Below are 26,302 nucleotides of genomic sequence, written 5' to 3'. Positions count from 1 at the left end.
CTTGAAGAAATGATCAGAAGATTTAATCTGTCATCAAAGAGCAATGTATTAATCTTAAAAGAAGCATACAAGACATTATATTTGGTATTCATAAGCAGGTGGTGAGGAAACAATAACTGTAGGTATAAAGCCTATTGGTGAAGTAAGTTTTTAGCTTATGTAATGAATACTTGTAAAGCATGAAATGAGTCTAATACTGCTATCAATTTGACAAATAAAATCTTGAGAGGAGTTGTGAAAAAACCTGAATATCATAGAGAAAATACCAAAAATCCACTGAAAAGCTTTTTAAAAGATAAACCCAGAATACTTAATAAATATGAAAGTTGTAAGAAGGTTATACTGTTTTTTTGTCTAATACTATCGAATAATAACCTAAAAATATACGTATGGCCCAAAATATTCCACTTGCCAATAAGTAGTAAATTTCACTCATCTAAGAGCAATATTCACTTCTAATTAGATTATGTTGAATTAGCCCAGTGAAAAGTTTTTGTTGAGTCTGTTCTGTGAATTTGGCCCTGAATCATTTCTCGTTATATACTAGTTCAGGAGGGGAACAGCTTGAGTCTTCTATTATTTATCATTTCAAGGTAACTGAAAAAAATAAATACCCTGAATTGACAATAGAAAGTGTGGAATATTTCAGTTGGTTCAGATTTTAGTAAATGTTTTTTTGTGAAGTGAAATTAGGGACATATTTGCGTTGTGGTTGTCCTTGTGTTGAAAGTTACCAATATCTCTCTGTGTTTGAATATTTTTCTTTATTGTGTGTTACCCTTTCCCAGGTCATACCCTTCTGGTTCAGCCTCTACCTTCGTTCTGACCCTGTGCAGTAAATATTTATTTTCAAATGCTGGGTAGGGTTCTAGCGTTATGAGCAACTCCAGCCTTCCTGTAGTTTTTGTCTCCCTGGTCTTTTAGTTTCATGCATAACCTTTTCTATAGTCTTCCCCGGTGTTAGTCATGCAAGCTATATGGCCTGCCATATGGATGAAGTGGGCCACGTTTGGGCTCTTCTGCAGTTTGTACAGGTTCTTATAAATATAACATCTTTATACACATAGTCAAAGTGGATCTATTATGAATATCTTTCATGAATTTGTAGTGTGTATACATTTAATTTGGAAATGTTCCATATCGCTGAGCCATATTTCTTAATAAAGGGCTTACATGCCATTATTTTTGTTGATCTGTTTATCATACTACTCACGAGGCTAAAGATGTAGAGGTTGGATTTTATGATTGTTATTTAAATTTATAACAATATTTTATTGTCAGTGTTAACATTATAACTAATATTGATAAATGTCTCACAGCCTGCTGAAGTGCCATTATATTTGTAAGAGATCTTCCCACTTATTCTGGTCATCTGCAAGGCCTAGGAACTAAACTGACCTATAAAAGATTAGATTAGTTTGTGTATCAGAATTTTTGTTTTTCTGTTTATTGTCCTACTTCTGGGCCCAAATTGGAAACAATTGGATGAATAATTGGTTTGAATGCCTGTGCCTTTTGCCAGACTTATCAAGTTTTGTGTATATATTTTTAAATTAGTAAAAGGAAATGAACAATATTCATAGGGAAATTGGCGGGCCATCCTTACAATATTTTAATGTTATCTCAGATACTTTTCTGTATTATGCTCGAGTATTAAGACTTATCATTATAAATATTAGATTTCCTTCCCTATTTTAGCATGAAAATGAGTTATATTTCATAAAATCATTGTTTCATAGACTTCTTCTGCGGAAAGAAGGGGTTTACTTAAAAACAACTGCCGAATTTGAAATAGTTCGAACCATAAAAGAAAAAGCATGTTACTTATCAAGTAATCCACAAAAAGAGGATTCGGCTGACACGGAAAAACAACAATATCTACTTCCCGACGGGAGTTCTCTAGATGTAAGTTACTTCATGTTTATTGAATTTCCTGATAAATAGCTCTTGAAAATAAATTTTGTAATTGAATTCAGTATTGAACAAAAATAAATTCCAATTTCATTCTTTTTATTCACTTCAGTGTATACCAATAGTCTATGTTTCAAGGTTGCATTCACCATCATCTGAATATTTACATTACAATTATCAATAGAAAAGTAGATCAACTATTACATTCATCCATGAACTATATTTATCAAATTTAAAACAATTGTACTTTACAAAACTTGATCATAAGTCAAATAAAATATTGGATTGAATACATATATATTTTGATCTTGATACTAATTAATTATCCATATGAATTTCAAGACGACTTGGGGAAAAATAAATGTCTAAAAAAAGTTGAATGTGAGAAAGATGAAATTCAAATTTTGACGACTCTTAAATAATTTGGTTTTTATTTTTAAATGAGTGAGTTGAGAGACAATTATTATTATTAATTTTGAAGTCTTAATAGTTGATAGTTCATTAATTTTTTAATCGTCTTTTTACCCCCTTGTGTATGGATATAGCCTTTTATTTTTAACCTAATTTTAAGAATTATTCGTATCAAATTTACTTATTGTATATATTTAATACAGTTGCAAATATTAATAAATAAATTAAAAAAAAAAAATTCTCTTTTTTTTGTTTCATTTTTTACTTGTTTGACCTCATATGAATATAGTGCTTTCTTTCATATATTTTTATCCACTAATATCTATAACAAAAATAATTTAAATAAATAAAAAGAATGAAATTAGAAGTTGTTTTTACTCTATATTTGATTAACGATAAATACTACAATATTTTAAATGATTGATGTAGTATAAATATCATGTTTATCTTCCAATTAAATAAATTTATTATTTGATACAATTAAGTTTATTGTTACTTGAAATTCAAATATTATATTTTATCCTTACCTTTTACCAGATTGGAGGTGCAAGGTATCGTGCTCCAGAAGTGTTGTTCAGGCCAGATTTGATCGGTGAAGAGTGCGAAGGTATACACGAAGTTCTAGTCTATTCCATACAGAAATCAGATCTCGATTTAAGGAGGGTTCTCTTTCAGAATATTGTTTTATCTGGTGGTTCTACATTATTCAAGGTAACTTAAAAAAAAAAAATTATCATTATCACATTGTTAAGAATATTTCCTATTTATTTTCCATTATGTTGCTGTTTACAGGGTTTTGGAGACAGATTACTTTCTGAGATTAAAAAAGTAGCACCTAAGGATATTAAAATCAGAGTAAGTAAGATTTAATTTTTTTTAAAAGATCAGTTTGATAAGTTTATAATATACAATCAGTTAGATAATATTTTGTATTCACTTATTTACTGAATTCACTTATTTACTGAAATCAATTTTTGTGATTGATGATAATTAACTATTTTATTTAGTACTTTTGTCACTTATTATTTGTTTAATATTGAATTGGATATTAATTTTAAGTTTTCTTCTAATTGATATATTATACATTTAACAAAATAATACTTATTAATTGATATAATGTGCTATATAAATGAGTCACCACATCAAACAAGGGTCAAGAGTCCCCCTCAACAACTGTTTGCTCACTATATTTTTTCTAGTTTTCTAAAAACAAAAATATACCTTTTTCCCTCCTTCAGTATATTTTTTAGCTTTATTTATGGAGGTAAAATATATGTACAGGTTCAACAATATTTTTCTTTTTGCTAGATATCTTAAAATTTACTTGTGATTTTTTATTCAATTATGAGATAATCAAATCCCTATTGTCCTTTTTTTTTTTCTTCTACTGGTTTACATTTACAACACAATTTCAGATATCTGCTCCACAAGAACGACTATATTCTACTTGGATTGGTGGATCCATCTTGGCATCTTTAGATACTTTCAAGAGAATGTGGGTCTCAAAGCGTGAATTTGAGGATGAAGGCGGGAGAGCGATTCACAGGAAAACATTCTAGCCCCAGATCACATTAACCATACGTTTCACGTTGATATATTCCAACTGCTATTAAGTAAAGATTTATTTATAGTACAGTAAATATCACTTAAATTTTATTTGCAAAGAAAAAAAGTGTATAGGGATAAAATATATCATGGATATATTACTTTTCACTTTGGCATTTCTTTTCTGGCTGAATGTTATTTTTTAAACCCTCTTGTAACATTTTTTTTCTTTCATGCATTTATAAGTGCAATTGTCATATGTATAAGTGATTTCAGATTGTACAGATTTTGTACTTTGTGATCTGATAATGTTGCACTATGATTGTAATATTTTTTAAATGTATGTGTTGATTATGTATTAATTTATTTTAATTTATTATTTTTTTAATTCATTGTTCGCACATGTAAAAGAAAGGGATATTTATATTTAGTAGGTAGGTTTTATATGTGTGCATGTTTATATATATATCACTATATACATAACACATGTACATACAAAATTAACAGAAACAAATAATGAATTTAATGAAAAATAACTTCACAGTTTTTATTAAGCTTAGTTTGTTAGAAACATTAACAACTCTATTTGCCTAATATAGTTAAATGTGAAGAAAATAAAATCAAAGACGTATTTAAAAACAAAGTCAGCCCGTGTGATTTGATACTTTTAATTTATGGTATAACTTAAATATGATAAGATATTATATGTTAATATTTATGCTTGTTTATATTTAATTTTAAACATTATAAAATAAATTATCTTTCTATAGATTTTTGTACATTTTTGTTCATGATATCTTGCATTATTTCAATCTTTTTTTGTTTTATTTTTTTAATTTATACATGTCTCAGCAGCTATGTGAAGGTGGAACAAGTGGGAGTCATTGTCTACTAAGCTCAGCACTAGTAACTGTGACTGTACCTACTGTTCCCCTAATTTCCAATAATTAACTATAACATCAAGGCTTGTGAATATAAAATAAACAGTAATAAATTTTTTTATACATTGTTAACAGCCAACTTCCTAACCGACTTTCCTAATCAACATTTCCTAAAATTAAAATTAATTAAGATAAAATATAAATTGACAATTCTTGGCAGGATGTTAATTGAAAACAAAACTTACAACTATCACAGCAAATTCGTTTTAAATATGTCGATTCATCTCAATAAAAATATAATACAGTAATTATTAAATGGATTGATTAATCATATTATACATATAAAAATATTACAGCTACAACTATAAGTTACTCAGGGTTAAAATATATAGATTTATTTACTAACAATGACTTAAAACTAATTTCAATATATTACTACAGAATAAATTATATAAATAACTTAAATGGTTGACTAAGTATAATATCAAAAACCCTATGAATAAATTAATTAATCTTCCTATTTTTTCAAAGCAGAAGCACTTTACATGGAAGAAATGGTTCAAGGCAGGCGATTATACAGAAACCTGGACAAATGTCAAGTGGATGCCTGATTTTGCAACCTAGCTTCAAGTTTCATGTGTTCTTGCTGAAGTTGGCGCCTAAACGCTCCAAGTTGCGTGAGGATATTGTCACTATTCGCCTGTGTCCTATTTAATTCTTTTCCCTGTCCTGGGACCTGAAAAGATGTAAAATAAGTAATAAAAAACAAAAAACTAACACCATAACAGAAGGGCATCAAAAATATAGGCAAAGATGTACATAATTTGAGTTTTCTTTTAAATAGATAATATAATCAGTATTCTTTCTATAAAATAAAACACTCTAAATAATAAGAAATCATTAAAATTGTCAATTTTTTTTCTTTCTTAAATTTACATTTCTTTGGGAGTTAAATAAGAATTAATTTCTCATACAAAATTAATTAGTATTATTTTTCATTATTTTATAATAAAAATAATTAGGTCTTCCACACACAAGGGCAAATTTATTCGAGAATGATGAACATGACAAGTATTTTCCGGTTTGATTTCATCTCGCTTTGTATGCCAACTAATCGCTTCCAGTTCAAGTCTCTCATTTCTATTTTATCTCTCATCGTGTGCAGAGAGCCTTATACAATATTTCAATGATCAGAGAGCCTTTTTAATAGTAGAAAATTATACATTTAGAAATTGAAATTGATAATAAACTTGAGGAAAAATTATAATTTTAATATGAGAAACTCAAATTTATTTTTCATGACTGAAAATCATGTATCGGAAGCTTTATTACTCATTAAGATCAGAAAACAATACCATCTAGGTTAGTACCTTCCATTTTTGTTCTAAAACTTTAGTGTTGTTATTGATAATATCTCTGGTACGAAGAGCAGGTATAGGGGGCGATGAAGCTCTGCCATTTGTTTTGCCATTGGTGTTGGTCGGTGATAGAGGTTTATCTATTCTAAAGTCTAGAGGTGCTCGGAGGAGTTCTTCAGCTCTTTCCCTGTCTCGAATCTTTGACTCAATATCATAAACCGGAGCCATCTAAAATAAATTTTTTGTTTTCATATACAATTTAAAATTAAGTTAGAACTATTAAAGACTAATAATTGTATGTTTCATCATAAATGTTTTAACAAATTAAATGTATTTGTCTTTAAAAATAAAATATAAGAGGAGTATCTAATATTCAATTTCAAAATGTCAGTCTAAAACTAAGTAAAAAGAAATACAATGTATTGTAGAGATATTTTATGTCATTAGTAAAGTAAAATAAAAAACATTTTAACTGTTGCCATGAACAGAGTAGAAACAATGGAAATTGAACAACGAAATGTGAATATTGTGAAAAACATAAAAAAAAAGTGAATTAACATCAGTAATATAGAGAAAATATTATTGTACGAGGAGAAGATGGTTAGGGGTGCGGTCAAAATGAAACACAAATAAGTTAATATAACTTATTTAATTGTGCCAACATTTTGGCTAGAGTTACTAGCCCTCATCAGGGCTGTTAGCTTGAAAGGCAAACGCCAAGTGACTTGTCTCTCTCGCCACTTGGCCTTTGCTTTTCAAGCTAACAGCCCTGATGAAGGTTAGAAACATTGGCACAATTAAATAAGTTACATTAACTTATTTGTGTTTCATTTTGACCGCACCCCTAACCATCTTCTCGTACAGTCATCCACGGTCAACTATCTCTCATAATTAGAAAATATTATTATTTTGATGATGAAAGAACATGTGTAAATTTTATATGTAAAAGGTTATAATTTATTTCAAAGTCTGAATTAAGAATTATTTACAATTTATAAAGAATTCCTTTGATATATAGGGTTATTAGACATTGTGAAAGCCACCTCAAATCAAGGTAGTCTTTTTAAAGGAAGGGCACAATAGAAACATACACATTTAATCAAAATAAAACATTTAGAATAATAAAATAAAGAATAGAAACAAAAATAAAAGGGACTTTCAAGATAAAATCCAATGAGCAAACTCAATAATGAAAAGCAATAAACAAATTTACAAAATTAATAACTATAAAAATAAAATACTGAGGGTCTGCTACTCCAATAGATCAGAGGAGATATTTCTTGATGTAACAGTACTGTGTTGACTATTGTTACCAAGTTGTAGATGCTGCTTCTATAGATAACTTTCAAAAGTTAGTGGGCCCATGTCTATACTCATGATATGAACGTATACTATATTATATCAGAAGCTCCCAACATCACGGTAAAGAAACATATCAATTTGCATAGTTCATGGGATAGAAGCCTGGTAAATTTAAATGGTCAGCTTTGTGTGCAGACCAATTAAGGAAGGAGAATTTACTACCTATTACAATCAAGTTTATTAAAAATGAAAAAAAAAAAAAAAAAAAATGCATAAGTTCGTGTGTGGAAGTAGGAAGTGCCTTAAGTCATAACCTCAAATGAAAGTGGCCTTAAGGATAAAACGTTTGTAACTAGATAAATATATTTCTTATTTGTTGAAGTCGGTAAAAAAAGTAATTATAACATATTGTTTCATGATATTAAAAAATGTGAAAAGTATAAAATTAAATATAGAAAAACCTAAGGAAATAAAGAAACAAAACATTACCATAGGTCTTGATCTTTCCTTAGGTGGGTTGGGAGAAAGAGACAAACCGCAACTACTCAATACATTCTGCCTATCAGCGTCAAGAAGTGGTGCTCTATCAATTAGACTAAACCTGTTTTCTGGAAGCTTTGGGATCCTTATTTTATTTTCTTGCTGTAAATGTTAGAAAATCAAATTTACAATAAATGATGTATAATTTATAATATACAAGCCATGATTCAATAAATATTTTATACACATGAATAACTACTAATTATTATTCATAATTGTCTGATTAAAAAAGGGGTGGATCAGATTACAGTAAAATCCATACCAACTGTGAAGAAGTTTATCGTTACCTAATTACTTGACTTATCAACTTCTTCATGGTAGGTATGGAAATATCAATGAGTAAAAGACTGTATACCACTACCACCAAGAGAAAAAAAATACATAGAAATGGTATTAAATAACAACAGGTAATAAAATTGAAGGAAGTAGAGGTAATATCTTGGATCTTGGTATTGCAACAAAACTTGGAGAATAATTATAATTTTTAGCATGAATATTGTAAATACAAGATAACTTTTACTTTGAATTATTGCCTAATACGAGTAATCTTGTAGAAGACGTAATAAAGCAAATAGTTAAAATTAAGGATCCAGAATAAGATACCTCAATATTTTATTAACACTCTTCCAAAAAAAAAAAAAAGTTTAAGTATGAGGATTGTAGGCTATAAATCAGAAAAATAAATAAAAATTCAAAAATTTCACTGAAAATTATGCAATAACTTGAAATAAGAGGAACTATATTTTTATTTACTTATGGGACTTTAGTTAGATCTGGTAAATTAAACAAAATCAGAAATTTGTATTTATTTGTTACCCCAAAGCCTCTACTATATATAATAAATTTCTATAGCCATGTCTTATTTACTAAATAATACTCAACAAAATAATACCTTCCAACGTGGCTGATGTGTCCTGGCAGGAATATTTCTCAATGAAACTCTTCCAGTCTTTGGTAAGCATTATGGTAATAAAAACTTATAAATGTTAAAAAAGCTAAAATTATAGATAACTCAGATTTTTTCCCTAAAGCCTGACTTGTGGAAAAATTATTTTTTAACTAACATTGGCTAAATAAAATATTTTAACAAAAAAATTCTTCTTTCATGATACCTAAGAGTTCATTAACCCTTTAACTGCACCGCTTATATGTATTAGGTGATGTCTATGCACCTAGTGCTCCAGCTGTTGTATATGCAGGTCGTGAAATACATTCTTTGCCCCCCAGCGCTCTAGCCACATATCTGGGGGCTGCGTTTTAATTAGGAAATCGAAATGACATATTAATATAACGATGTTTTTTAACGATATATCAATGATCTCGATAGTTAACAATTATATTCTATTTAATTCACCAATTAATTTTGATCTGATTTTTATTACATAATTTTTATCTTTGAGGAAGAACATTAGAATATAACTAAAGTATTAAATCAGTCTAGTACACTATGGAATTTTGTCTTAACTTTTTTCATATATATACATTAAGCATAATTAACTCATTACTGAAGTGTTCCATTAGTATTTTGTAGTTTTTCTTTTCCATAAAGCATAATTCTTTTACATCTTTATTTATAATGTTTCCCGACAAATAAAAACATGGTTTTATATTTAATAATTAAATAATAAATAATATTTCTTAACCTGAACAGTTTTACATTACACTATTTTTTTGTAAATATTTTTAATTTTCAAGTAAAACTACATTCTCTAAGAGGCCGACAAAATCATCTTACCCTTAGGCACAGTGTGCCAAACCCTGTTTCAGGCTGTCACACCTACCTATAATTGCGCCACCTTTAGCGGTTAAAGGAGTGATAACATGACTTTCTTTTTTCTCAATGGAAAATGCTCTCGTCTTTTTAAATAAGACTCTAGCTCAACTATTGGTAAATAATCACAATATCTCCTAAAGGATAGATTTATTTTTCATTTCGATACTTCCTTTTCTTCTTTCTATGTGAGTGAAGTACTTTACAATCCATATTCTAAATATGAGAAAGAACTAATATATTTCATTAAGTTTGTGTAGGACACTAAACTTATTTCAGTACCCTATTAGAACTAGGTCTTAACTTTAAATTGTTAATTAAGATGAATAATATATATATAAAATTACCAAATCTCTACTGCTTCGTAATGGCTCAGATAAAGTTGTCTGAGGTTTAACATTTCTATATTGCGATGGTTCAGAAGACGTTGTCATAGGTATGTTAACTGGTGGTTCTCTTATTTCTCGAACACTTTCTGGTGATTGTTTCTTCGTTCGTTGTTTTTTACGAAGTTCTTGGGCCTCAAACTTCATTTCCAACATCTTTCTACTAAGTATTTCTTCTTGGCTTTGACGCTGCAAAATAATCAACCAAAATTTCTGTAATTCAAGTTGAACATAGCATATTATTTTTAATTATGATAATTGAATTATAAGATATAGATAAAAAGACAAAACAAACTTTCATACTGTGGATAATTAAATAAAAGAAATACAAATATTGAAATCAATTGGGTCATACAGTAAATAAATACATCATTTTTCAAAACAAACGTGAAATCATAAGCAATTTAATAGCCCAAAAATGCAATTACATTGTAGGTAATTTGTGTGTATAATGAAAAAATACAACAGCAAATTATAATTATTTTCCAAAATATATAATTGAGATGAAAATTTAGGGGATGAAGTTAGGACAATGAAACACAAATAGAATAATATATAAGTTGTTATTAACTTTAAAAAATCACATGATCTGAAAATTAAAGGTCTACCGCCATACTAAACTGACTTTTTTCCAAAAGACTAAACTTTTTGCAGTGATTGACACAATTTTAAAAACAAAAATTTTTTATTTATTCCAAAATTTTTATTTTTCAAGATTAATGATCCAAAGCCAAAGAGTATCTTAAAACAAGGAATAAAATATATTGTATTGGGTGTATGGAGAAGAAATTCATTAAAGCTAATGAAAGTTATTTTAAACAAAAATAATATCGTTTAAGTTGTTTTTCATTTATTTACCTGGTTAAAATACATACATTCATTTTTAAGATTTTAAACAAATAAATAAAATATACTTCATGATAATAATAATCAATTAAATTTTAAAAAATATACCTGAGCCATCCAATCCTGTTTCTTCTTTTGCTCATTAGATACTTCACTCTGCATTTTTTCTTGGTCCATTCGTATTTTTTGTTCAATTAATTCATCTTCTTCTCTTTCTTTCCTTCTTCTTTCTTCCTCAAGCCTCTTTTTTTCATCAATTTGCTCTTGTAAAGCTCTGGCATAAGCAGCTTGACGAAGTCTGACATCTAAAGAATTAACATAATTAAAATGTTATTTTCAGAAAGGGAAACGGCTAAGAAATAATTGCCATTTTACCTTGGTTATCTATAGATTTGTCATTTTTACTAGCAGCACCAGGAAAACATCGTGATACTCCATGGAGATCTGACATAAGCTTTTCTAAAGGAAAAATTGAAAAAGATGAAGCTAAAATAAAAAGTTTATATTTTTTATTGACAGGTTAGGTTACCAACAACATGATAACTTATATTTTGCATTATTGCCTATTGCACTTAACTATGATATCTCATGTTTTTATACTGGCCATATAATATTATTAAATTAAATTGGCTTATAACATCAGAATCTTTAAAAGTACTGAGAGTCAACATGTCAAGCACAAACTAGTTGTTAGTTGCAATCTAGATAATTATATGTCCATTGAAAATTAATATGTTAACATGTAAAAGAAATTATAAATATGATCAATCAAATAAATAAAGCAAATGAGAGGTAAGTGATGATTGGATTAAAAAAACAAAACAAAATTAATCAGGCAGAGATCTCCAAACCAAAACCTAACAAAATATGTGGTTAAATCATAAGAGTAACATTTTCAACAACCATCCATTTTCTAAGGATACATTGTATCTTCATTGATTATGTAAATTATCCCTAAACAGGAATGGAGATGAAGACAGATACTCTCTAAATAAATACTACTGTGAGGTAATGTGAGAGCAGCCTTTGGCTTAACAACTCCGGGTAACAGAGGAATAGATATTAAGGCTCAGACTGTCAAATGAACTTGTGGAGGTAATGATAAAACCTGAGTTTCTATTTTAGAGAATATTAGGGAAAAATTAAATATTAATTGGACGGCATTTATCTTTTATTTGAATGAAAAGAATTACCTCTTGGGCTGAGATAATACACCTGTGGAGATGTTTGTATTTCACTATTCACAATTGGAGAACGTATTTCATGTGAAGTTGCCCCTTCATGCTGCAAAAGAGAAACAATGATTACAATTTCCTCTTGATTCACAAATTTATCTGTGGTTGTTTCATATTTAAAAAATCTATAGGAGAAGGAGCAAATATAAGTTTTCATATAAAATAAAAATCTTAAAAATTCATTTTTTAAAAGGTTAAATTTTTGAGTTGTCCTAGATAATTGCATTAAGAGTGTAATGTTTTATAGAAAATCAAAATCCAATTGGTACATCCACCCCTTATAGAAGGGATGGGCTGCCAGTGCTTATTTCATAAGAATGTATAAAAAAAATATTTATATTATATAACCTGTTACCTGTTCGAAGGACCTTTTTATTACCAGAATTAAAATCTAGTTCAATAGAAATCGTGAACTGAACATCTTGTTTCATGTATATTTTGTAATCAAATTTCAACCAATTATTTACGCAGAAAATAAATTTTCTAGCCAAGTTGTCAAAAGAATCTTTCACAATGCACTTTAAAACAAACTATTGTTACAAGGCAACCAACAAAATCTATGAGGCCACTATTACCCAGGATCCTAGCAACTGGTCTACAGATAACTAGGTTCAGTCTCTAGTCTTCTCTGCTGAGGCATAGTCTAACTTTACTTCAACTAAAATAATTAGGATATTTTTGATATACTTACTTAATTTTCTAGCCTTTTTTAATAGTAAAAAATAGATATCATGCAATTACTGTTTTGAGCCAGTTGTAATGTTTCACAGGTATAACCAATATTGAATAAACAAAATAATATACACACCTTCAGGACCTTGAGTTTTTTTTAAAAATCACTGAATATAATTAATACCCTTCATTTATGAATTAATTGAATAAAAGAAATACTAACTCTATTTATATCTAGCGAGTCTTCAGTTTGAGTAGATATAGATTGGCATCGCGATCTCTTTTGTATATTTTCTATTTCATCAGTGTCATCATCTTTAGTTGACAATGCTTTATCAACTTTTTCTATGGCCTCTTTTGGGACCTGAATAATAGAAGAAACATTAATTTAGTAAGTTTAAAAAAACATAAACATATATTTATAAACATCTACATTTTCATTATATTATATTATAAAGTAAATATATTGTTAATCATTTGTAGTAACTCATATGAAAAACAGCTTAAAAATTGGTTATAAGGTCACATTCATATATTAATGCATGTACATTTGATAAATATTGTTTATACTCCTTCCTCCGTTCCGCGAGAAGCTGATTACGTCTATCTTCATGCTCCCCATAACCAAACAATGTTCTACTTCTCTCCTTAGAAGTAAGAGGAGAATATTCACCAAGACGCACCATATTTTCCTGAAAATATAAAATTTGTTGTAAATTGTACTAACCAAACTATAAATAAAAAGTAGGAACACATACACATGAAAACTAAAAAAGATTCTAAATGCTCAATTACATTTGAGAGTCACTAAACAAAACATTTTTACCAAAGGAGTTGAAATGACATTTACAAAGGAAATCCTCTTGAGTGAACTAGCCTTAGCATGCACTTTCCCACCAAATAATATCAGAAGCCAGATCATACGAGGCTGTTGTTATTTATCATATTGATCCTTCTCAGTTTATTTGATATCTGGTAGATATCAAAAGGAAAAATATTTAAAAGTAAAATAACAAGAAATAATTGAGAAGAAGCAAAGAAAATATACAACAAACTTGGTATAACAGAGCCTTTATTCTTTGAATCTTTGGGATGATAAAAATTCCCAATAATCCTCAAGATGTTGAGATATGGGGAGGAGATGACCTTTCCTCTAAAGAAGTTGGAGTATGGAACATAAATACATAGATTGTCAGTAATTTAGTTCTGTTTTACTTGGTCATTTTGGGTAGAGATGCTTATGAAAAGAGGTATTAGTTCACTAATGATTTAAATATTTCCAATTATCTAAAAAAAAAAAAAAGAGACTATCCTTAATCATATATTTGTTCTTTTCCTGCTCTTCTCTTCAACTGCTATTAAATAATTGTTCCTATAATTACTAATTTCAATACATATTTATTATTTTCATATTATTCTAAAATACATATCTAATCATATGAAAAAATTAGCAAGATTATTAAAAAAAGAAATAAAAAAATTTGAAAAATTTGAAAGATGAATATTTCCTTCAAGAATTTATTCACATCTTTCATTAGATGTAACATTGACCTAATAAACATTTGAATAAACTACTACAGAATATTTATATACACAACCAGAAAAAATCTTAATTCTCAAACTGATTGTGGTAAATTTATTATTATCCAAGACAACTCATCCCATAGATGTTTGATGGGGTTTAGATCTAGTCTCTGTGATATTCAAAAACTTAAGGGTGACCACTTTTTATTGGCCTCCCAGTATAAAAAAAAATATTAGCAAGTGACTGATAATGTAGCACAAAAATAACTTTAAATAACTTACAGCTCTTCCAACATCTACAGTATCTTTACTGGTTGAAGCACGTGGAGCACTATTATCTCTTAACTGGAACAAAAAAAAAAAAATTAATAAAATACACATGTTTTGTTGAAATATATGAATGGAGTCTAAAAGTCAATAACCATCATAACATTTTCTATCAACTAGCATAAAATAAAATCAATAAATAAAATATCATATAACACTTTTTACGAAAGAATGATGCAGTGGAGAAAAGAATGCAGAGCAATTACCCACTCAAGTAAATCACACTACTTGTATTGAAATGATTAGGATTAGCATTCTGGTCCCAGTAAGTTTCATTTATAAGTTATTCTAGTTTTATAATTTTTTATGAATAGATTTAGTAAGTACATAATTAAAAATTCATGGACTTTAAAAACAAAATAAATACATTTTTATGAGTATTAACACTTTGTGCTTAATTTAAAACTTTTACAATTCATAAACCTCACAAAGTGTACAATAAAAAAGATAGTAATAATTACTTAGTGTAAATGAATCCAAATTATTTTTAACTATAACAAATACTAAATTTGTTTCTCTCAGTTTTTAATATGAAATTATATTATTTGTATGTGAGAAAAGCACTTTTACAGATTAGTCAAGGAGAAAAATTACTTTAGTTGGTCCAGGAAATTGGAACTATAAATATATTATTTATACCATGCTATAATAAATAAATAACAATGATTACAAAATTTCTTTCTTACAACTGGGAAAATTTCATGAATTTTCGTTTGAACACACGGAAATTTTAAATGGCTAAACTAATAACAGCAACTTCCTTAAATATCCTTAAAAACAGTCTTACACTATCTTGGAAATTTACTGAGAAATCTGTTATGACAAATTAAATACTGAACTTAAAGGTTTATATAAATTAAACCATTAAACCTAACCTAGTACTTTGTACCTTTATCCTTAGTAAATTGAAAATATTGTTGACATTTTAATTCAGTGTTATTAAACTTATCATCATGGTGTTTGCAAACTGTAATACATATGGAAACTCACCTTCTGAATGGATGATCCACAAGATTGTTTAGTATTCTTTTCTGCAATAATATCTAGATAACTTCTTCTTCCAGTGCTTTTATTTTTATCAAGATTCTTTCGATAGTAGGTAGCTGAAGTTGCCAGTATTTTACTTAAACGCTCTTTTTCAGCTTCCCTCTGGTTAATAAAAGTATCTCGTGGTAAAGAATAAGATTCTGAACGTCTAACTTTCTTAAGTGACACAGGTGTATCATATGAATTAAGAAAACGGGCAGGACAACTTGAAAGGATTTTTATTAATCTTTCTTTTTCCTCCTGACGAGCATCATTGAGATTAACTGGAGGTGTGCGAAACGTTGAAGGTATGATTTTATCTACATCATAAAATTGTCTTTTAGCAAATTTATTTATAAGCTTTTTTTTTTCTTCTTCCCGAGGATTTTTATATAGTTCTGGGTGGAGAATTGCGTAGATTTCTGGAATTTTATGTAACTTTTTTTCATGATCTTGTTTTACTTCATTATTTTCAAATTTGCTACCTAATCTATCGATCAATTTCTTGTATGACTCCAGTAATTCATTAAGTTTTTGTTTTTCTCTTTTTAGCTTAGGATCAGTAATCACGGTAAGTTCATCAGAATCAAGAAATTGTTGTGTTTTTACAGAAAGGTCTTCTGTGCCATTTTCTCGGTTCTCAATACATAAATCTTGAGTATCATTCTAAAATAACAGGAAGAAATTAGAATTTTTTACAAATTCAAATATTAATGCTAATACAGTTGTACTCACTTTTAATTAGTCCTAGGTTCCTAAGCAGCAAAGTCAAAAATAAGGAAGACTATCATGCAATTAATAAATAAAGCATGCATGGAAGGAAGGCAATATAAAAACGACCTTGCAGCTAATCTGGTAAAAATCAATAAAGTAAATACCAAGCATCATTATCTTAAGGTGGTTGGTTACATGAAGTAACTAGGTAGAAAAACCATTAGCATTTAATCCAGATCTAAAGTTTTAGTAATTATTATTTTTAATTAAATTACTATTGACTGGCTTCACAAGGTCAAATTATTCCAAAATAGCTGTTATATTTAAACATGAATATTACAATTAAAACTGATTAAAGAGATTAAAAGGACTATAATGTTTACTTACGATGCTTGAAGCCATCTGCAACTTAAATAGAATTGAATAATAGAAACATTGGTTTCAATTAACCCGTAATTATACATTAAAAGAAGTTAGAGAAGTTTGATCAAATCAAAATAACGAACTTTGTGATAAATATCGCCAAAATAAAGTTGTGTATGGATACCTTGATTAACTAAGCTGTTTAACCGAATTCCAATAATTATGAACCATCTCTAGCTTATAATATAATCTAATACTAAAAACTACATTATTTATTATTTACGTAACCGGTATATGTAGCTCTAAACAATGCCAAGTGAGTTATTTATTCTTAAATAATTTGGAAGACGTGATCACTTAGCAATGGAAGGGCGGTGGGGGTAGACCGCAATTCTGCCGTTAGTACATAGGTTTAAGGATGTATTTAAATTGTGCCATTGTTTTAAGTATAACAATTTTTTTAAGATTTAAGAAATACAAATTTCTTTCACAATGATAGAATCAGAAGAGTTAGTTGCTAATTCAAACCACGAATCAAATTTGGAAGCCAAATCTCCCGTATGTCTGTTATTTATTTCGTTTTGTAAATTCTTATATAAAATAAGCTGTTTATAATTATTATTGTTTTCAGATTGAATCTTATATGAATGGAAAATCTTTGGTTGAAACTTCTTTTTCCATCACTTCAAACTGGGACCTAGATGATACCACAGTTGTAAGCAAATCTCAAGATGTCAAAACGAAGAAAAAAGTAAATATATGTACAAATGATTCAAATATTGATGAAGAAAGAAGACATTCTTTGACTTCTGATTCCTGTGATAAATCCAGCAATGTTAGTAATGAAAAATGCCTTACCATGACTGGTACAATCAAAAGAGGCAAAAAGGCTGGGCAGAGTTTAGATGTTCGGTTAAATATTTCTAGAGAAGAATTGGAACTAATGGAAGCAAATATAGCGGCAAAAGAGCAAGAAAAGAAACAACCGTGTTCTATGTCTAATGGTTTACACATACTTATTTTTACTATTCTTTGTTTTCCTGTTGCATTCTTCATTTCTGGATTGTATTCATTTTATATGGGCACAATTACGTGGTACAGTATTTTTAGTTTTATTACTGAAGAAAAGAAATTATTAGTCAAAATTGTTATATCTCCATTCCTTATATTGCTATACCCATTTGTTATTATAACTTTTACTATTGGACTTGGAATATATGCTGCATGTGTACAAGTTTCGTGGTCTTTTATAAGTTGGCAAAAAGAGATTAGTGATTGGGAAAAGGGATTTTATGGTTGGCTTTGTTCTGTCATTAAACTTGAAGAATGCTCACCTTATGAGGTTGTTGTTTTGACTGATATTAAAGTCACAAATGATAGCGAAAAATGCAATTCACAAGATAGTATTTTATCTTAAAATTTTAAACCATTTATACCTTTTTGTGATATATTTCACATTTTAATTACCTTTAATTATTAATGGATCTCATATGGTGAAGAGTGTAGGATATGATGTATTATTATTGTTCCTAGTAATACAATTTAAATATTTAGTCATCTCAGAAATATAATTAATTTTTATTATTATTTTGAGCGATATGATTTTTAATAAAGACTGACTTGTAATGTAAGCTTCCTATCTGAATGCTTTGAGTGTATTTCTTTTTAAAACTTAATGATAAAATTATTTGCAATTCACATGGAAATTTAATGTGATATGGAGTTTTTAGATTAGTTAATAATTTTTGGCATGATTTTAGAGATAAATGAAATAGTCACTTGCAATTATGTTGCATATTTTATAAAAAAAAAATCATGCTTAGTAGAATGATTAGCAATGCATTTATTATTTGTACTGTTAATAAAACTAAATGGTTTAAGAATTAAGGCTGAGCTTAGTTAACTAGACATTTGTTAACTTCGTGAGATTGTGTAAATTAAATTTATTGGTTTATAATTATGAGAGATAGTTGACCGTGGATGATAAATGAGGAGAAGATGGTTGGGGGTGCGGTCAATGAAAAACACAAATAAGTATGATTAACTTATTTTAATGTGCCGACGTTTTGACTAGAGTTTCTAGCCTTCTTCAGGGCTAAAAACAAAACAAGATAACAACCACAGTAAGTATAGAAAAATAAAAAATATAAAAAGAAAGTATAAACAGAATAATTTTACAAAATAGAATTAATAAAAAGAAGTAATGAGAGAAGCGGGAAATTAAATGTATTATTTGTGTTTTTCATTGACCGCACCCCCAACCATCTTCTCCTCATTTATTGGTTTATAATGTGATCTCGTTGCTAAAGCTGAAGTGTAAGCAGATATATTAATTAAGGATTGATTTTTCTATCAGTTCTAATTTGTGAAGAAAATAATTGTTTTATTTTCATTTTAGAAATGTGATATATTAAAGATTATTTATTAAATTAATATAAATTGAATGAATTATGTATACATTTTCTTGCAAAATTTACATTCCTTTGTTATAAGTTTAAATTTAAGTTATTAATTATTTAATTTAAGTCATGACATAAAAAGTATTTATAAAATTCTTACTTGGACCAAATATTTTTTTTAAATGTATGTGGATAATTACAGTTTATAGCTTACTTGATATTTATTAATTAATCTGGTACTGTATGCAACCTGTTGGACAAAGGGCAAGTTGTGATACTTAAGGTATTCATTAGAAATATTAATGGTTATTAAAATTATTGCATCCTCAGTAAACTGCTGTATACATCTGCTTGCTCAAGAAATGAACAAAATCTAAGATGGCTCTCAACTAGAATGGTTTGGGGTTTTCATAGGCAGAGGTCTGATTGATAATTTCCCAGCTGTTGTCAGACATAAGTGTACAGTATCATCAATTTAACTTCACAATTATATATAAACATTATCCTAAATCTGTTCTGATGTACTTACTATGTTTGTATGTAAAATATATTACATAATATTTTAATATAATCGAGACAATAGTTGTTAATATGATTTTTTAATATTATAAAAAAATTAATAAATGTGTTCATTTTCGCATAAATGCTTAGAATAGCTGTAAACAATTTTATACTTTTCTATGATATCTGTATTTGGACCACAGTTTAAATCAACATATTTATAATAACTAATTATGTTTTATAGATCTGATTAGTTTAAACATATCATGTGTTATATTCAGTCACGACTGAATAAAAATAATTTATTTGATTTGTTTTAAGTTTTATTTATTTACCTATCCCCCTTCTATTTACCAGGTACATGATTCATTCTCAGGATTTCAATTTATACTTAGTCCCTTTTAAAAAATATGTAAAATACATGGTATTTTTTAGATGATGAAATGATCATATGCAGGTAGATATTATATTTCAATAATAGTAAAACAAATAATTCATATAACAGGAAATTAGTGGGTTTTAATAAGATGGGAATCATGTTAGAGGGAGATTTTAGGGTTGGGATTGTATTCACCTCATTTTCCTTTTATGTTCTGTTAAGAATCAAGTGCCTCCAAACCAGTCTGCTCGTATTTACTTTATTTAATTGAATGAACCTTTAGGATATGACAGCAGTATATCTTCCCAAAACAGTTTCTGTTCTTTTTAATTTGTGTTGATAAAATACAGATGAAAATTTCAACTTGACCATTTAGATAGGTTTGAGCTGTATTACATTTATGAAATATTATATCTATCTGAATATGTTATCAACTGTATTATTCTCTTTATTTAACTGGTTACATATTAATTTTTAAAAAATTACCAAACACTCAACTACTTTTAATAAAAAAATTATTGAACTTGAGCTTGGTTCAATTTTTTTTATTTTTATAAACATTGCTGCTTTGCTCTTAAGGTGGCACATGTGACAATTTTTTTTGTCAGATGTGACAACCAAGTGATACATCATTTTTCTCAAGTGATTTTTTTTTTTTTTTAACTTATTGCCAGTAATTTTTGCTTAAGATAAACATAAAAACGTTTGTTTCCTTAATTAAATAAATACAAAATTATAAAAAAAAAGAAAAAAAATATTTTCACTTTCATTTCAAAATAAAACTTTAAAGAAGTGGCATAATTAATAACTAAATGTGGTAATTTCAGTAAGAAATATTACCCTTCAAATTGCATTTTCTTACTACATCTAATGGTCAACATTTCTGATGCAATAAGTCCATTTTCAAACCTGATTTTTTTTTTTATTTTATTCATTTAAAAAAATTGATCCAATATGGCCTGACCATCTCTCAGTGAATGAAATGATAGACATAAGTGAAGTGTAAATATTATTATTTTTTTACTAATAGGGCATTGTGAAGGAATACAATTTTTAAGCTAGACAAGTACAATATGAATTGATCTTAAGTCATGCAACTAATTTAATTAACATCTACAAAAATGAAAATAAAGTAATGATTATTACAAAAATAAAAATATATGTATATATAGTTAACCGTAAAGATTTAAATATAAGATGGTCAGGGTTGCGGTCAAAAAAAGAACAAATAGTTTAAAACTATTTTAATGTCCGACGTTTCGCCCCACTTTGCAGAACTTCATCAGGGCTAAAAAGATAAAAAAAAAAAAGAAAACAGAATATTACAACAATAAGGTAATTTAAGCTAGGATAAATATAATGTAAAAAAAAATTAACTTATTGTTGTAATATTCTCAGTTTTCTTTTTTTTGTATCTTTTTAGCCCTGCAAAGTGGGGTGAAACGTCGGACATTAAAATAGTTTTAAACTATTTGTTTTTTTTTTTTATCTCAACTCTGACCATCTTCTTATATTTAAAATAAAAATAACTCAATGGACTTTGTAGCTCCAAATTTACAATTAATGAATTCATATAATAACGAGAATAAAACAAGATGACAAACATAACTATGAATTCCAGGCCTGCAATCTCTGATGTGAATACTGTTAGAGCTAAAACGCTAAGCCACCAACTGGTTAGTGATAAAAAGTCTCAGCTGCTAGGAATAAGGGCAACTAAGACCAAAACATCAAATAGTACGATTATTATCTATTATATTATTATCTTATAAATATTTTCTTTCTGGGTCTCCTCTATGCTTTTAACAAAGATCCTTCGGGGCAGAGATGAGGAATGTTATTTGTGTATAATTTTCTTCTCCTTGTATTTAGTTCCTCACTTTGCTAACCCCATCGAGAAGACATGCGGTGGATTGTAAGAGATAAGAATCTATGACGACGCCTTTGGTCCCGCATGGTTTTATGCAATAAATAAAGCCAATCAGATGTAGGATATATTAAAACATAGGTTCCTTAATCCTATTTTAGTTACTTCTTAAATACATGTCACTTTTGATTGACTTATTTCATATGTTTTGTTAATAACTGTTAAATGATTAGAAAATAACTTTTCAATCAGGCAGTGGATTAATGCTTTCAGAAATTAAGTTTTAATGAAAACTAATATTTGAACTAATTATAAAAATATTCAAACACTATAAATACATTTTGCTAAGCAACAGTTGATTGTGGTTAATATCAACCTAACTGTAGATGTTGTGTTTACATTCATTTAGGTATTTTCCGATAAAAGTTTTGACAGAAAACTGGCAGATGTATGTGTAGTATCATTTTCTTGTAAGAACACCTATTATATCACAAATAGATATATAAAAATCTAATATTTATGATCAACTTCTTCTATTTCTTGATCCTGGATTTTATAATCCTCTTGAATATGGTGAATAAACCACAATGATTGACTTGAGACACCAGCACCACAATATTAACAATATTTTCTCTAATATTTCAATTTTTAATGCTTAGTTATCTAAAAAATGAATTACTATAATCATCACAGTCACACAAACACAACCATATGATTGAGATGAAAAAATACTACATGGTACTGAAAAAAAATAATTTATTGAAATTTAACCAACTAACAAATAATATATTTACAGGTTATTACAGCGGATTACATCACTAACTGGTTTTTGACTCTTTTTCTACTTTTGGTTCATCTTGTGTGCTTTCTACTTTTAATTCAGCATCTATTCTTTCTTTTGCTCGAACAACTTTCGACTGTAGGTAAAATGAACCACCTCTAATTTTATCATTTACTTTAAAAAGATGGTCATATCTTTCCTTCACTCTCTCTGGGTCTAGTTTATCTACATTTAAGATTTGCTGGGCTTCTTCTAACGTCATGCCACTTCTTGTATTTTCTGCAGCACGATTCGCTCCTCTTTGACCTCCTCCAGCTCTTCTTGCTGCTTCTTGACTAGCGGCCCATTCCTGCTTAAGAGCTTTGGCGAAAGCTTTCCCTATAACTTGTGTTCCTAGAACAATGATCTGTCCCAAATATTTGGCCATTTAGAACAAATTGGAAGAGGATATATAATATCCTAAAAAACTAATAACTCATAAACACTCCATGATTCAAACTGGACAAAGTTAGGAGGTTTCAAAACCTTAAGTGCCTATTCGATTTTTGAGTGACGTCGTCAATGATTATCCTCAATGGTTTCTAGTGTTTCGTTAAATGAATTAAACTAATTTTATTGGTAAGTAAAATTATTACGAAATAATGGATTTTGTTAAAAATGAATCTAACTTCAAAAGGTGCAATCTGTTGAAGTGACCAAAACGATTTCTCCTTGAGCAGATTACAATCTGCATCTTTTCCTATGATGTAATCGTTTCCAATTTCTGAATGAATGATTTTAATTTCGTCAACTATAGTTTTGAGATAAATATAAATATGCTTAGGCCAAAGATTCACTTTATTATGTTGTAAGATTTTTACTTACTTTTTTGTTTTTATTGTAAAGTTCTTAAGCTCTAGTTTTTCGTGGATTACTTATAAAAAATTACATATTAGAGATTATATATGTAAGCCTGTAAACGGAACAAATATTTCATTTTATTGTTCAATATGTTCTCAGGGAATATGTAACTAAGTCAGTTTTTCAAACAAACATAAATAAAAGTTTCAAAATGTATGTCTTGCTGCAGCATTGACAAGCAATTATGACGGTTTCTTTTGATTTTGTTTTTCATTTCTTGGATGATTCGTGTACTTTAGTACACTGGTATTCGTATGAAATACATTTAAAGAGTCTTGTTTTTTTCTTTTTCTCTCTACAATACTATTTCAGAGACACAAAGAATGATAGTGAAGGTGCTACAAGTTGAATAACAATGTTTTTTACTCAAAACTATCCTGTGTCATCTATTCCTCTCCAAATTGTTACCTCTCAAAATGTATATACTAATAATCATAACGTCATCGACGCTATTTTAGCATCTTATTAAGATTTAAGACGTATTCATATTTGCAGAGGATGGGTTATCTCAGAATTCATTACATAGTATTTGAATAACAAAACTTGGATTTATAGTAGTGGAACAATAGAAGTATAAACTAAATATAGATGGGCTATTTGAAAACAACGGTCTATCGTTTTAAACAGTTTCTATGAATCTGTGAATAGAGTAGCCAAACATGTTATTAAAAGATAAACGGTTAGTTCTATGTTTTAAATGACTTTTTGGATCAACTGTTCGATTGTACATTGATAATGATTATATAAATTGATATAAATTGAGGAAAGCCAATATTTGTAAAATTTTAAAATATTTACCTTACTTATTTGACGACCCCGGGTTAAATTATGAATGCTTTCAGTTCACTCTAGGCATTTATCTACCTTATCAAGATATCTAACTATTTGGTTAAAATTTACATACATTGATGTTTGGATTAGGTAATTTGTGAGGTAAAAACAAACGTTAAAAATATTGTCTAAACGTGTATCTTAAGTAGCTAACACATTTCATTTTTCATTTAGAATTAATCATTGTAGAAAGACTGTTTGTAAATTATATTTTACGTTCCATACTAAGTTGTATTTCATACTATATGTGCTCTCATACTTCCTATCTCAAATTGTTTTGTTTTATCTGTTATGAATTTGACTAAGAACTAATATAAAGAAAGATATAAATTAAAATTTAAGTGTATATAAATTTTTATAAATCTGTTAATAAAACGTTTATAACTTATTTACATGTATATAATGAGAAAAAGTATTTACGTTTTTGTTTCCTGGGGTCAGCTTTCTGAAGTATGTCTTCCTTCTCTCATCTGCGGTTGAATTAGAAGTGTATTACTTTGTAAGTTACAAAGTAACTTTATTATGACGAAAACTATATTCGAAGACAGCCGAATAATACGAGCGCGGTCATTGTTTCGTAAGACCAGTATATGATTGGAATAATAGTGGGTGGGTCACAATGGAGGTCAAAATAGAGGTACAATCAGCTTCCTTTTGTATTAGAATAATGGAATTGCTGATGATCTTGACTTCATACAACAGTAAAAAAAATATATATTTAACTGATAATATGGAACTTAATTATGAGATCTTAGGGGAGACGTCAACTGTAATAACCAGTCTATCTACTAATGAGATTGTTCTTTAATTTACTAATCCACATTAATAAAATACAAATACAAAGTTATATTAGACAAAGCTTAATACATATCAGAATATTTATCTTATTAATAATTTGTTAGAACAATGCATTTCTACTTGAAATGAAGGAAAATTGATACCAGGCAGAGATACCTCAAATGTTATATTGCCTTATTTCTTATTTTTATAATAATTAAGACATATTTTTTAATCAATAATCAAAATAAATAAAATCGCCTAACAAGTAGATAAGTTAGTATAGTTTCATTACCATTTCTTGTACAACAAAATAACTCCATTTTGGAAGATTATTGATTGACCGTGTGTATAGATGAATGGAATATGGTCCGGGTGCGGTAAAAAAAAACTCAAATAATAGATAATTTTACTATTTTATTGAGCCAACGTGGGGCGAAACGTTGGCTCAATAAAATAGTATAATTATCTACTATTTGAGTTTTTTTTTACCGCACCCGGACCATATTCCATTCAATATCTCCATATATTTCAACGCTTGGGATTAAGTTTTATTCTTTTATTTAGGAAAAATATTTGGGAGATTTTAAAATATTTGTGTGTTAAGAAAATATGTTTGCCATTTGTAAACGTAAGTAGAGGGTGGAATTTGATAAAATTGGTAAAGGACCATTTTTAATCTTCAATTTCCCTTCAAAATTTGGCCAAATTGTTCAAGCCGTCTTAGAAATATTGATACGTTAAGTATGCACCATCCTATGCAAAAATAAAGGATGGAATTTGATATGGGAGCATCTATATAGCAACTCACAAAATCCTTTAAAAAAAAATAGCTGTTAGTTCAGTAAAAATAACTTAAAATTTAACAATACCTAGAAGTAGGTGTAAATTAATTTCAGTCGACGGATTATTAAAATGTTTGAAAATAGGAAGGTAGTAAGTTAACCACTCCTTGGAGATCCGGAGTCCTAATTACGCAGATTATTCAGAATGGCTGCCGTATATTTTTAGATTTACTGTCAATAACTCTAAAATATTACAATCGTATTTAGCAA

General features: G+C 28.2%; 4 protein-coding genes across 8 annotated transcripts in view; 2 read left to right on the top strand and 2 right to left on the bottom strand.

Moving 5' to 3' along the window:
• Arp1 (Actin-related protein 1) overlaps positions 1-5,571 on the top strand; it is an 8,512-nt gene extending 2,941 nt beyond the window's left edge. The window contains exons 5-9 of one of the 3 annotated variants that reach the window (XR_001343396.2): positions 1,740-1,905; positions 2,860-3,033; positions 3,115-3,177; positions 3,738-3,935; positions 5,283-5,571. Coding sequence is in view for 1 of the 3 variants with exons in the window: in XM_014423038.2 (XP_014278524.1) it covers positions 1,740-1,905; positions 2,860-3,033; positions 3,115-3,177; positions 3,738-3,881 (547 nt within the window). In the remaining 2 variants the exon portion in view is untranslated. Of the gene's footprint in view, positions 1-1,739; positions 1,906-2,859; positions 3,034-3,114; positions 3,178-3,737; positions 4,870-5,279 lie in introns of those variants that run through there. The other 2 variants (XR_002944973.2, XM_014423038.2) reach the window with 2 other exon arrangements.
• On the bottom strand, positions 5,344-16,990 carry LOC106682279 (calponin homology domain-containing protein DDB_G0272472). Of its 2 annotated transcripts, XM_067053642.1 has the most exons (13): positions 16,837-16,990; positions 15,700-16,401; positions 14,665-14,727; positions 13,407-13,550; positions 13,082-13,222; positions 12,145-12,235; positions 11,327-11,410; positions 11,060-11,256; positions 10,067-10,294; positions 8,841-8,897; positions 7,898-8,050; positions 6,119-6,334; positions 5,344-5,484 (listed from the first exon to the last, which is right to left on the bottom strand). In XM_067053642.1, exons 1-13 carry the CDS (start codon positions 16,849-16,851, stop codon positions 5,344-5,346), a joined length of 2,232 nt encoding a protein of 743 aa, XP_066909743.1. In that variant the 5' UTR covers positions 16,852-16,990. The 2 variants fall into 2 exon arrangements, with proteins under 2 accessions (XP_066909743.1, XP_014278523.1); XM_014423037.3 differs by lacking the exon at positions 8,841-8,897.
• On the top strand, positions 15,925-20,022 carry LOC106682281 (transmembrane protein 169). 2 transcript variants are annotated; one of them, XM_014423040.3, is made up of 2 exons: positions 15,925-16,043; positions 17,444-20,022. In XM_014423040.3, exon 2 carries the CDS (start codon positions 17,456-17,458, stop codon positions 18,227-18,229), a length of 774 nt encoding a protein of 257 aa, XP_014278526.1. In that variant the 5' UTR covers positions 15,925-16,043; positions 17,444-17,455; the 3' UTR covers positions 18,230-20,022. The 2 variants fall into 2 exon arrangements, with proteins under 2 accessions (XP_014278526.1, XP_014278525.1); XM_014423039.3 differs by lacking the exon at positions 15,925-16,043 and adding an exon at positions 17,168-17,370.
• A 2,675-nt stretch (positions 20,023-22,697) lies between these two features.
• Positions 22,698-23,275, bottom strand: blp (mitochondrial import inner membrane translocase subunit Tim16). Its single transcript, XM_014423034.2, has one exon. It carries the CDS (start codon positions 23,164-23,166, stop codon positions 22,777-22,779), a length of 390 nt encoding a protein of 129 aa, XP_014278520.1. The 5' UTR covers positions 23,167-23,275; the 3' UTR covers positions 22,698-22,776.
• Between the last annotated feature and the right edge of the window lie 3,027 nt (positions 23,276-26,302).

The sequence above is a fragment of the Halyomorpha halys genome, unplaced genomic scaffold (genome assembly GCF_000696795.3).
Source record: "Halyomorpha halys isolate HHAL.00 unplaced genomic scaffold, Hhal_1.1 Scaffold400.1, whole genome shotgun sequence".
Classification (NCBI taxonomy): domain Eukaryota; kingdom Metazoa; phylum Arthropoda; class Insecta; order Hemiptera; family Pentatomidae; genus Halyomorpha; species Halyomorpha halys.
Note: the sequence above shows the minus strand (reverse complement) of the source record. Positions and strands in the feature narration are given on the sequence as shown.

Excerpts from the sequence above, each read along its gene's own strand:
- LOC106682279 (XM_067053642.1), bottom strand. Across the intron at positions 11,411-12,144 it reads GTATTATCTCAGCCCAAGAG|AAAAGCTTATGTCAGATCTC; the intron begins GTAATTCTTTTC and ends TTTTTCCTTTAG. Across the intron at positions 11,257-11,326 it reads CAAATCTATAGATAACCAAG|ATGTCAGACTTCGTCAAGCT; the intron begins GTAAAATGGCAA and ends TTAATTCTTTAG.
- blp (XM_014423034.2), bottom strand. The coding sequence starts at position 23,166 with ATGGCCAAATATTTGGGACAGATCATTGTTCTAGGAACACAAGTTATA.
- LOC106682281 (XM_014423039.3), top strand. The coding sequence starts at position 17,305 with ATGATAGAATCAGAAGAGTTAGTTGCTAATTCAAACCACGAATCAAAT. Across the intron at positions 17,371-17,443 it reads ATTTGGAAGCCAAATCTCCC|ATTGAATCTTATATGAATGG; the intron begins GTATGTCTGTTA and ends TATTGTTTTCAG.